This window comes from Mus pahari, chromosome 17 (genome assembly GCF_900095145.1).
Source record: "Mus pahari chromosome 17, PAHARI_EIJ_v1.1, whole genome shotgun sequence".
In the NCBI taxonomy this organism is placed as follows: Eukaryota; Metazoa; Chordata; class Mammalia; order Rodentia; family Muridae; genus Mus; species Mus pahari.
Window position 1 is genome coordinate 46,205,600 of NC_034606.1, and position 12,474 is coordinate 46,218,073.

Here is a 12,474-nt window from a genome sequence, read left to right on the forward strand (position 1 = left end):
TGGAAGAAGTCTATTGTCGCGTCTCTTCCTTGCTGGCGGGGGAGTGGACAGCGACACTGCACTTGCACTTCTTATAGCTTTCTGGCGTTCTTCTTTCCCCTTTTCTAGTTACTGGGGACTTCAAAGAGCGTTTGTTTTGCAGGTTACATCTATCAGTATTTCATCTTGCAAAATAGAAAGCACTCTAACTTTTCACATCTATTTAGCTTTTCGCATTTAATTCTGCATTCATCTGCTGAAAAATTCCATCATGTAGCTTTAGAAAAATGTATTTTACACTCATGGGACTGTAACACTAAAAAACAAAAGGTAAACCACATTTCAGAATTAATATAAACATTCTGATCCTGCACCATTTGAGAGTGCTCAGGACATTAAAGCATCTTCAACCACACCCTGAAAGCCACCTCTCTACACTTAGTCTCGGCTGGGGCCTGTCACACGATGACTTAAAGGCATGCTTTGACACTCACAAAAGCCAAGGTAAGAGACCAGCCTAGACAGCTGTCAGCAGATGGTCAGATAAGAAGCACGTGATTACACTGACATACTCCAGAAGGCATTTTACTCGGCTATAAAGGACAACCTAATTGTACTGAGGTGGTTGCAAAGATAAAATGTTTGCCATGCAAGCATGAACACCCTTAGAACCCAGCCCAGTAAAGAGATGTGACTATAATGCAAGTGATGGGGAGGCAGAGACAGGAGAATCCCCGTAAGCTCTCGGCCAGCTGGTCTGAGTGAGCTCCAGGGCAGTAAGAGAGCTTATTCCAAAAATTAAAAAACAACAAACAAACAAACAAGGTGGAAAGCAAGAAAGGAAGACACCCACTGCCAACCTTTGCCTCCATACATATAAACAAATACATATCTCTCTCCCCCCNCCCCCCCTCACACACACACACACACACACACACACACACACACACAACCAGAATGATGTCATTACCAGGTAAACAGATGGAATAGAATATCACCATGCTAAGTGAAATAGTCCCAGACTCTAAAAACAAAACAAAACAAAAAGCAAAACAGAACCACCATAATTTCTCTCCTACACAGAATCTAGACATATGTATGTGTATGACATAAGAGGACACCAACTATGTTCCAAAAGCAGAGGGGATAGCAAGGCGATTACAGAGATAATCATGTTTCCTCTATTCGCACAATCTAGATGTAACACATATGTGCACATATATGACATGACAGCACAAGTGAAGCTATTTGGAAGAAAGAAGGAACCCAGAGGCAAATGAGTAAAGTCAGTATTTTGATATGGAATTAAAATATGATAATAAACCAATTACTTTGTACACTGACTAAAATTATTAATAAAAAAGGAACCTCTCACCATACAAAAAGCCACATTCTGAGGAACATACTTGTCTAAAAGACACTGCAATTTTTTATTATCATTTATTAAAGATCATCATACACTAACTATATCCAATAGTCACATACGGAGAGCAGGGGTTTGAGGACCAGACCCCCATTCGATGTCACATTCTGTAAGACAGCCACATCAAGAAACTGATAGATGAGTAGTGAGTCTGTCAAATGATAAATGGTGTGAAGAAAATGATACAAGGTTTTACAGTTCTTGGCCAGAGAAGGGCTTACTGAGATACTACTGCTTAAGCAAAGCTCTACAGGGAGAAAGCCACAAGCAAGTGAGAAGTGTTCCACGTAGGAGGACCAAGTATGAGAGATTAGCACAGAGTTGAGGCGGCAGTAGCACTCAATGAGCCAGCATGTTTGGGCAAAATAAGTGAGGGAGAGCAGCCGGGGTGTTGGAGACAGCACTGCTCTGGGAGGATTTTTTTTTTTTTTTTTTTTATTATTTTCTTTATTTACATTTCAAATGCTATCCCGAAAGATTCCCATACCCCTCCCCCCACCTCTGTTCCCCTACCCACCCACTCCCTCTTCAGCACAGCCTGCAGATGAGAGCTACCAGCAGGTTCTGAGAGGGTATCATCTGACTAACTTTAAATGGATCATGAAAGTAATTAAAAATCTAAACAACTTGGGTTTAAATGAAGAGGGCTGTTTTGTTGGCGTTTTTTAAGACCCCTTGTCTTTGTCTTTTTCTTCTTTCTTCCTCTTTCTCCTCCTCCTCCTCTTTCTTCTTCTTCTTTTTTTTCCTCGACAGGGTTTCTCTGTATAGTCCTGGCTGTCCTGGAACTCACTTTGTAGATCAGGCTGGCCTCGAACTCAGAAATCCACCTGCCTCTGCCTCCCGAGTGCTGGGATTAAAGGCGTGAGCCACCACCACCTGGCCTCTCCTAGTGATTTATTTATTTATTTTGTTAGTACACTGTAGTTGTCTTCAGACACATCAGAAGAGGGTATCGGATCCCATTACAGATGGTTATGAGACACCATGTGGTTGCTGAGAATTGAACTCAGGACCTCTGGAAGAGCAGTCAATGCTCTTAAACGATGAGCCATCTTTCCAGACCCTTTGTTGGAGTTTTAAAATTACATTTGTATTTGTTTAGTCCCATTTCATGAATGTTAAGGACAAAGGACAACTTGTGGGAGCCAGTTCTCTACTTCTAACATGTAGGTCCCAAAGATCAAAGTCATCATGCGTAACGGCTGGTTCCCTTACCCACTAAGCCATCTTACCAACAATGTTTTGCCATCTTACCAACAATGGTTTGGTCTCTTTTGTGAGGTCTCAACACTGTAGCTCAGGCTGGCCTGGAACTATGTAGCCTAGGCTAGATCTGAACTTGGGAAGCCTCCTCCCTTGGCCTCCCAAATAGTGGGATTGTAGCAATTTAACTGCTAGAACACAGAGATGTGTTCCATCTCCTACTATGTACCTTCATGCTTTTGAGTTTTAAGTATCCTCTATAGATGTGAAGCAAGATCATAGTGATTAAATATTACACAGGAGAACTATATATTATGGTAGTATATATTTTTCACTACTGCATCTCTCTTTATCAGCTTAATTTCTTCTTGTGTAACCCTTCTGTGCTACTCTCCTGCTACCATGTACTCAGTGACTGCATGACATTAAGCAGGCCCCAGACACTGTGAGCTCAGCCCAACACTGCCCTTCAGCTTAAGAAGTACAAGCCAAAGAAAGTTGGGTTATGAGTGTTGGTGGTAGCACAAGGCCTTTAGTATTTTCCCTTGTTATTAAAAAGAAAAACTTTTATTTATTTATTTATTTAATGTAAATACACTGTAGCTGTCTTCAGACACCCCAGAATAGGGCATCAGATTTTATTATGGATGGTTGTGAGCCACCATGTGGTTGTTGGGATTTGAACTCAGGACCTTCGGAAGAGCAGTCAGTGCTCTTAACCGCTGAGTCATCTCTCCAGCCCCAAAGAAAAACTTTCAAAATAATGTCTGCAGTATTCATAAAAGAGAGGCTCCAAAAAATTAAGACTGTATACAGCTCATCTTTGTTGAATTTGGCATTGTTTTAATGAGGCTAAAATTGTGGTTCAGAGTCTTGACAGCCTGCTTCATCCAAAGAAACAAAGAATCAGGAGACAAGAGAGATGAAGGAGGAATTTAGATTGCTTTGATCTGGATCTTAAGAGGGCCCAGATAAATCTGTGAGTCAGAGAGAGGGCAGTGAATGTAAGCAGAGCACCTAGGACAGCTGTCTGTCTGCTACCTGTCTTGTGAGATCATCACCCAGGCCAAAGAAGACAGAGCAAGATGGAGGGTAGACAGTGGTAGGTCTGCGGCATTGTGACCTGACTTCCTAGGGGTGGGAAGTAAGCACCCAGACATCAGGGGTTTTATCTCCTCTGGTCCTCCTTCCCTCCTTTCCTCTTTTAAAATAGTAACCCTCTATCTAGTCCTGGCTGTCCTGGAACTCACTATCTCAGGCTAGCCTCAAACTCCCGAAGATCCACCTGCCTCTGGCTCTCCAGTGCTGGTATTAAAGGCCTGTGGCACCAAGCCCTGCTTTTCCCTTCTCTCCTAACCCCACCATCTCTGGGGATTCATATTAGCCTCATACACTGGAGATCTCCGTGTCTCTGTAAATATCTTGAAGCAGAAAATATTGGGAAGACAGTGAGAACACAAATTCTCCTCCCACCACTGTCACAAATTACATGATCAGGAAATAAACTAACCCCAAAGGCCAATTTCCTCTTTTCAAAAGAAAAAGAGGACAAGAAAATACCCAGGGTTTCCTTCAAGCTCTGCAGTTCCTTAAGAAGAAATCAGGGTGTTTCCAAGCCCACAACGTTGAAAGCTCACAGACCTAAAAGCAGGTGACATAGGCTGAAGGTTCTGATGTTTTGATCTGCTCTCTAGATTTACAAGTGGTGTGTGTGTGTGTGTGTGTGTGTGTGTCCTAAAAGAGTACCACGTACCAAACCAGGCAGGATTTAATGTGCTACTGTCCCTGTGCCTTGGCTTCCCCCAGCTTTCCTTGAAGTGACTGCTATCCCCTATTCTGCACATTCTGTTTTAAAATGAACAGTGCAGGGGAAAACTGCCATGATCAAGGAATAAGAAGTCAAAGAAATATTTAGGAGTTAAATACAAAGATATCAAAGGACAAGGAAGTTAACATACGAAGGGGAAACTTGTTTAATTAGTGAATTTTTTTCAATAGGCAATATTCAAGTTGTGTAAAACATAAAAAGATCCAAAAGGACATTAAGAGCAAGCTTGTTCAGTAAGTGTGCTTATACAGGCTATGCTCTGCTTCTTAGGTTGATTAGTAGGATTCATGGGTTTATATATGTGTCAAAGTGTATATACCTATTGCATACCTATATATCCTTTTGCATTTATAGCATGGTCTCAGAATAAGCTCAAAAGACCACACAACATCTGTTAGGTCTGAGCTCTAGTACACCCCCATTCTGAAAGACACCAGTCAATTCTGTGGCCCTATCTTATTTATTCCCTTAGGGCCAGCTTCAGAAATTTTACAATGTCTATTCAAGTCATTTTCTAATTGTTACAACCCAGACAGATTCCTATGGCAGTTACACAAACTCTAGTCATGGCTTGATTGGAACACTAAGGTCCATATAAAAACACACATCCTCAAAGACAGGGCACACTACAAATTCAGAGAGGCAAAAGAATGCCAACTTCGAAAGCCACAAAGCTTTGGATAATGACCGGCTAAAACAAAAGGATGATGGCCACTGGATTCATTTATTTATGGAAGAAAAGATTACAAAATACTTTTACAAAAATCTTAAGGGCTTTGCATATTAGTCAGGAGAACTAAGTCAAACAAAGTTCCATCATTCTTCAGAAAATAAATTCATGTCTCTCATGTGCCACCACAGGAATCCACATACAGTGATTTGCTCTTAAGAGGAGTAAGTGGGGGCTGCCCAGAGATGACAGCGGCACACAGCTGCCTGTAACAGCAGTTCCTAAACTCACAGGGACACAGCCACACAGATACATATACCCATAATTAAAGAAAACTGTAACAACAGCTCCTGCCTCTGGCCTCTCTGTGCACCTGTACTCACAGGGACACAGCCACACAGATACATATACCCATAATTAAAAATTTCTTTCAAAGAAGCTAATGACCTAATCTGGAAGCCCTGTGTAAGTGATACCTGGTGTGCAGAGGCCACAGGAATGACAGGAGGGGGGATCCTACTGAGACAGGTTCCACAGAAAGGCAGCACCTCTGGCAGTGCTAAGGAGGGAAACCTTCACAAACATCCCAAGACTGTCCTGCCAGAGCCCCCAAGCTCTAAATACTGAGTAGAAACTGCTGCTGAGCACAGTGTACCACAAACTATTATATCCAATACCAAAACGTTGCATCTTCAGTTCTTTACGAAGGGTTTAGTTGTTTTATGACGTGAAAGGCATGTCTCTTAGAGAGTTGTGAAGGTACAGATTAACATAGTGCTTGGCTTGTAACAAGATTCACTGTTTACTGAAATTTCAGAGCAGATTCTTTTCATTTCCTATCGAAATGGTAACTGCATCACTCTTACAGTGGGCTTGTGGCTATGACACTCCAGCATAGAACAGTAAAGACAAAGTCCATACCTATCAACCCTTGGTCTTACCTGTATCCACGGCCTGTCACTTCGCCCACACTTGTCTTACACACTGCTGTCCTTTGAAAGTTTTATGAAGTAGCTGGGTGACAGATGGGTGACCAGCCCTGCCCAACACATGCTGTAGGAAAACCTACTCTGAGATGAGAAATGACAAAGAGCAGTCCTTCCTCTCCCTTTAGAGCTAGGAACACTGAATTATCTTAGGGGAAGAAGAAGCCTTTGACTTGCACTGTGAAATGTTATTGTCTAAGATATCTACAAATAAAAATGATCGAAAGGAAAGAGTTTAAATATTAAAATCTGCCCCTGAAGCAAAATAAGCACTTGCCCACACAAAGCAGGAAACTGGAATATAGATGGGAGAAGAGAGTCAGTTTAACTGGGAGCTCCTGAGCTATCTCATCAAAGACAGATGGGAAACACTCAGATAAGCACACTGTTTGTTTGGAACACAACGCTCCTGAGATCTGTGGGAGCAAAAGGAAAGAGAACTTGAAATGCACAGCACATAAGAACAGAATATGATAAATGACTCACTGTGGCTGTCTGTAAACCAGGAAGAAGGAGATGGTAGTGGATCCTTCTTCCCTGGCCCTTCCTGTCCACAGGCGCAACCTATAATGTCTTCAGCTGATGTGTCCCTGGGCCTGACAACACTCACTCTAAGCACTCCCCAGGGAGAATGGAGACCACCATGCCAGTGACTGTGTCAGCCCCACCAAAGAGTTTCGTTCTCCTCTGCTTGGGACCAGGGAACGGGGTAGAGGGTACAAATGCCACTTGTGTGTATCTGTCAGAAAACACTACAGGTTACAGTTTAGTACAAGTCTAAAAGTAAGAAAGGAAACATTCTCTATTTTTAGATATCTGACTTAAAAATTTTAAAAACACCAAAAGTAAGAGAAACCATTAAAAAAAAAAACTATCTGGCATTTTTAAATGTTTTAAGAGAAGCTTTGAATTAGAAAACTATTTTTAGAGCTAGAATTTCAAAAATCCTGCATTCTTTCTGTTAACTGCTTCCATATCTGTAAAATTTAACCGCAACCCTGTGCTTTATCAAGAGCGTTCCCACAGATACTTAACGATGAAATGGAAAGGTTTTACAGAGAAGAGAGAGAACAGTGGAGGAGCCCCCACAAGGGACGCTTTCACTGTGACAGAAAGAGGAGGCTGCAATTAAAGACAGTGTGTAAAGCAGCAAGAGCAATGGAATTATCTTTCTCTAAAAGCAGTGCCAACACAGTGATCAAATGGTTAAAGAAAAACGAACAGGTCTCCTTGCTGAGTCCTCCTCAGACCAGTGAGCATCTAACTCAAACCTGAGTGTGATAACTAGAAACCGCAATTAAAGAAAAATTAAAAACAGTAAAAACCTGAAGATGAAATAGTACAGGATAATTTATGTTTAAGCTTCCCATCTCAGCCCAGTGCTAACACAAATGTGTTCAACCATCTTAAAGACGCCCGTGGCAAGTGAGCTTTGCAGGAAATAAGGGAATTACCTGACTGCACAGCCATCATTAGCATCTCAGGCTCCAGCAGAGTCATGACGGAGTCTTCACACACGGAAACAGATCACAAATACACAAAGTCCCAGTCACAGGGAAAGTCTAAAAAGGCCACAGCAAGCTTTACCAATGCAGTCTCATGCCTGTGCGCAGAGGAGAACGTGAGAGCTCACTGCTCTTCTCCAGGAAGACACCAACTCTCCACCCTTCAGGCAAGTCAAGATGGCCCAGAGTTGAGTGAGTGCAGACAGGAAGCCCAGCTCTCCAGAGAAGACCTGAAGTTCGTGGTTAGAGCAGTGGCTCCTCCCCTCCAGTTCTCTCTAGGGGGAGGGGAGGGGCATAGAAAGGCTTCGGAAGACGGATCAAACTGCTTCCCCCTCTTAAAAATGGGAAGACAGGTTTTATTAAAAACTCTACTAGAAGGAACTCTGGGGCTAATGCAGTTTCGGACAACAAAGCAAACACAATCCAAGCTCAGTCTCATGAAAGAAACTCTCGGAGATCAGACACGCATCAACATATAATACAAATAAACACATATTCAGCATAACTTTGCTGAGGATTCCAACAGCCTTTCATACGTGGTATTTATAGGTAACAGCTAAGAAAGCTGATTATTTAACTACAGTTCTACTGTTTCCCCACCCCTTCTCCAATTAAAAAATGTTTCCAAAAGCCAGAGCGGTAATCTGTTCCTCTGCCGGTCATCCCAAAGAGCCCCTCACTGCTCATGGGGGGACATGCTAGCTGTGGATGGACAGAATGCCACAGATAACCTTCCTAAAATGCTCTATGACCAGGTGGATGTATGGCATAGATGGGAAAGAGACCCTTTCCTGATAACCCTAAAACAAGGAGCAGCTCTCCGGAATGAGAACAGACAAGGGCATTTTGCTTTCCCCGGGGAGAAAAACCCCCAAAACCTAATATCCTTTTCAGTTACAGATAGAAATTATTTCATGCCTCAATAAAGGTCATTTATCCCTTTTGCAGTTTTTTTTTTTTAAATAACTGATACAATAAAATGATATTAAGATGCTTCTAGGCAATTTGATGGACTAATAAATATCAGGGAACTAGGAAGCTGTTCTCTAGAATTCTTGACTCTCTGGTGAAGCATACTAGGGCAATCCTGCCCAATGGATGCCCTCATGCCTACAAAGTCAAACAAGTAAGAAACGAAAGCCCTGGGAGACCTTTTAAACGGTTTCACAAAGAAGGCAAGGTACGAAAGAAAGGGCGATGCAGATCTGCTGCAGGGAGCTTGGTTCTTTCTCATTCCAAGAACACGGTGTTTAAGAGCCGAGCTCTATATAGAGCTCAGGGAATGACTCAACAGGCAGTGGAGTGGCAGCCAGTGTGGGCGCACGCTGCTTTGGAGGCAGCGCATTCTCACGGCCCCCTTCTGGCAACCAAGCTCCAACTGTCATATGAAAAATGAGAGAATTTCAACTGGGACTGTTTAAGAGTCTGGTCAGAGGTTAGTAACATGGAGAAGCATCCCTAAAAGGCCGAGTCATCCCTTTGAACCTCTGGAGCTGTACAGTATGCCGTGAGGGGTTGGTTTGTTTTGTTTCCTTCATACGAAGCAAGTTCTCACTCACAGTTCTGTACTTGGAGGAAATCACAAATTACAAGATTTCTGCATAAAGACTGAGAGAAGGGCACAGACTGTCCCCTCCTGCCAGGCACCCCCTGCCATAAGAAGTGCTGACAATGAATGCTGTGCGCCCTCAGGAGACTTGGACAGTTGTGTGGTGTTGGACAATAATGGGAACCGCAGGTTTCATCTGATCTCACTTATTTACAGCAAATCCTACTGAGAATGAATTTGTGACAGAAGGAACACAAGAAAGAAAAGCTGTTTTAAAAACAGAAATCTAAAAACATGATTTTTTTTTTTTTAAATCCCAGAATCCAACTGCTATTTGCCTAGCAGTTCTGCTTTTACTGTGGTGGCTGCTCTCACTTGTCATCTTGACTACATCTGGAATTAACTTAAAACCCAAATGGCTGGATACACCCAGGAGGGACTGAAGTATACGGACCTACTTTTGATCTGGATCTCTGAGGTGGGAAGATCCACCTCTAATCTGGGCCACACCTTCCGCTGGAAGCCTACATAAAGAACATGGAAAAAGGAACCTGCTCTCGGCCTGCTTGCTCTCATTCTTGCTAGCAGGCCCATTCCTTCACTGGCATTTAGAAGCTACGTCTTCACCAGCTGAGCCATGTGGACTGGATCAACTATGGGATTCTCAAACCATCCATTGGTAGACAGCCATTGTTGGACTAGCAGGACCACAGCCTGTAAGTTATTCTAATAAATCCCCTTCAGATAGATGATAGTTAAATGAATGGTAGAGCCATTCATTCTCTCACTCTATAAATTCTGTTCCTTTAGAGACCACTAATACAAACATCTATGAATCTATCCACAGTAACTATACAAACAAATAAACTGAAGTATATATTCTCTACATTGGGCCAGAGCTTCCCCACCCCCCGCCCCGGGACGAAGGACATCACACAGGAAATAAGATGAAAGCTTTGGGTCTTTCCAATCATGACACTCTAGCTAAGTGAGGCAAATTTAACATGAGCCATGTTCTGTTTATTACTGCACTAAAGAGCATCCGTGCTTCCATATGCTCCCTGCCTCCTTCAGCATCCCCCTTAGAGTTCCCAGTGACTCCTCTCTCTGCCCCTCTCAGGACACCCTTCCTTTCTTTTACACACTCCCAGGGCAGTCTCATCCTTCCCGAATGTTTGAACTTCCAACTAAATTTTAGCCCGTGTCTAACTCTGATATCACCTTTAAGTCTGCAACTATTCCTCTTTACTTGGCTATCTTAATTAAGCACATATGTCCAAAAGCAAACTTCTAGTATCATCACCCCGCACTGCACCCTGCAAGGCATGCCTTTCCCTTTCTCAATTACATAGATCCCAAACCATAAACTTATGTTCCTCCTAGCCCTGAACCACTAATGAGTTATAAAATGCAAAATTAGTTACCAAATGGAATTGATTACATCATAATATATTCCTCAAAGCCATTTTTTATTCTATTCCTTCACCTAGTACTTCATTCTAGGCCTTTAACTGTTGCCCAAAGTCTGCAAACAGTTTTAACTTACAGAAAAGTTAAACACATACAAAGACAGGAAAGAAGTGTGTACTAAACTGCTTCCATTCCCATCATTCCCCTTGAACTCCTGCCCATGTGGCCACACTTGTTCTATCTGTCCTTCTGTGCTCCTGCCACCACAGAGCACCCATCAACAACGTGTCATGCCAAAGCAAATCCAAGGCATCTAATTTTCTATAGAGAGAACACAAAACTATCCAGAATAACAAAATATGAAAATATTTTAATCCCTTAATATGATTAACTATCTAACTGGTATTTAAATTTCTACCACACCAAAATATTTTTAATCCCTTAATACAAACAACTATCTAAGTAGCATTTACATTTTCCCAGTTATCTCAAACATTTGTAGAAATGGACTTATTCAAGTTGGAGTTCATAGGTGACAACACATTTCCTCTCACTGATATGTCTCTTACATTTCCTTAATCTTGTACTTTCTTCGAGAATGCAGGTTGGCTTTCCACATTTTGGATTTTGCTGGTTTTTTTTCACAGCACTGATCTATCCCTCCCTCATTTCCAGTTATTGAGAGTTAGATATAGAGCCCCAATCTAAGTTGAGTTAAAGCTTGGGGCAGAAATATGTCATAAACTCTCATTCCTACCTCACCTGGGCCACAGTGGCACGACCAGTCCTGCACAGCAGAGGTGATCTGATGGGGTGACGAAGGAATGGAGTAAGGACAGACACATGCAGGCTGGGCACTCCAGGTCCAGCAGCAGCCCAGCACATTTATGTGGCTGAGCAAGAAGGCAGGTGTATTATACACAGCTGAACAAGGTAGTAGTCAGGTTAGCTCCACTCAGTAGGAGGACTCTATAGAGAACAGTCTCAGGTCTCAGATATTTGGGAAGAGAAAGCTCTGGTGGTTTCTAAAAACACTCGTCAACTGTTAAACTGTTCATAAACACTTGTACTTGGACCAGAGGGAGACATGACCATTCCCACACCAACAACACATATTCAAGACTGCATCCTCTCCTCATACAGCAGTAACCATTCATTCATTCATGCATTCATTCATTCATTTCTAGGCATGGTCTTAACTCTGTAGCCCAAGCTGGAGTCAGATGAGCAGCCTCCTTCAGCTTCCTCGGGGCAGGGTGACAAGCATGAGTCACTTGCAGGGCTTCTCCTGCTGTTTAAATGGAGGTCAGAGGATAGCTTGCAGGATTTTGCTGGTCCTGAGAATCATCTCAGGCAGCAGGTGCGTTCACTGGTGAGCCCCTGAGGTAAATTGTTAACTGTGCTGTCCCTGTCCACTCTTCCTGTGTTAAGATGGTCCTAGTTACCAATGTACTCTTTTGCTGTTATTGTTTTCTGCTTTATCTTATTCATTTAAATTTGTTAACTTTATTTTTTAGTGAATACGTCGGTGTGAGAGTATACCACACATATGCAGACGCCCCTTTGCCAGGAGTTTGATCTGTTATCCTAACATCTTGTGTTTTTCCTTTTAAAAAATTTATTGTTTGTAAATGAATTGGCTCATATTACTTGTTTAATCTCCCCCCCCCCTTTCTGTCTGTCTGTCTGTCTAAGTTAGACAATGAGATCCTCGTTTACCTGGATTATTCTCTAATACGTTAGAACTCAGTTGAAAAGAGTCCTGGAATAATTTTTTTCAACATTAAAATAGTCAAACACCTTTAATCCCAGCACTTGGGAGGCAGAGACAGGCGGATTTCTGAGTTCCAGGCCAGCCTGGTCTACAGAGTGAGTTCCAGAATAGCCAGGGCTATACAGAGAAACCCTGTCTCAAAAAAAA

At 42.4% G+C, this 12,474-nt stretch overlaps 1 protein-coding gene across 3 annotated transcripts in view; it reads right to left on the bottom strand.

Annotated features, from left to right (window-relative positions):
- Mrtfa (myocardin related transcription factor A) overlaps positions 1-12,474 on the bottom strand; it is a 177,761-nt gene that overhangs the window by 88,901 nt on the left and 76,386 nt on the right. Inside the window, exon 1 of one of the 3 annotated variants that reach the window (XM_021216567.2) lies at positions 7,544-7,889. The exons of 1 other annotated variant lie outside the window; for it this stretch is intronic. In XM_021216567.2, coding sequence (XP_021072226.1) covers positions 7,544-7,589 — 46 coding nt within the window. In that variant the 5' untranslated portion in view covers positions 7,590-7,889. Of the gene's footprint in view, positions 1-7,543; positions 7,890-12,474 lie in introns of those variants that run through there. One more of the 3 variants, XM_029531082.1, reaches the window with a different exon arrangement.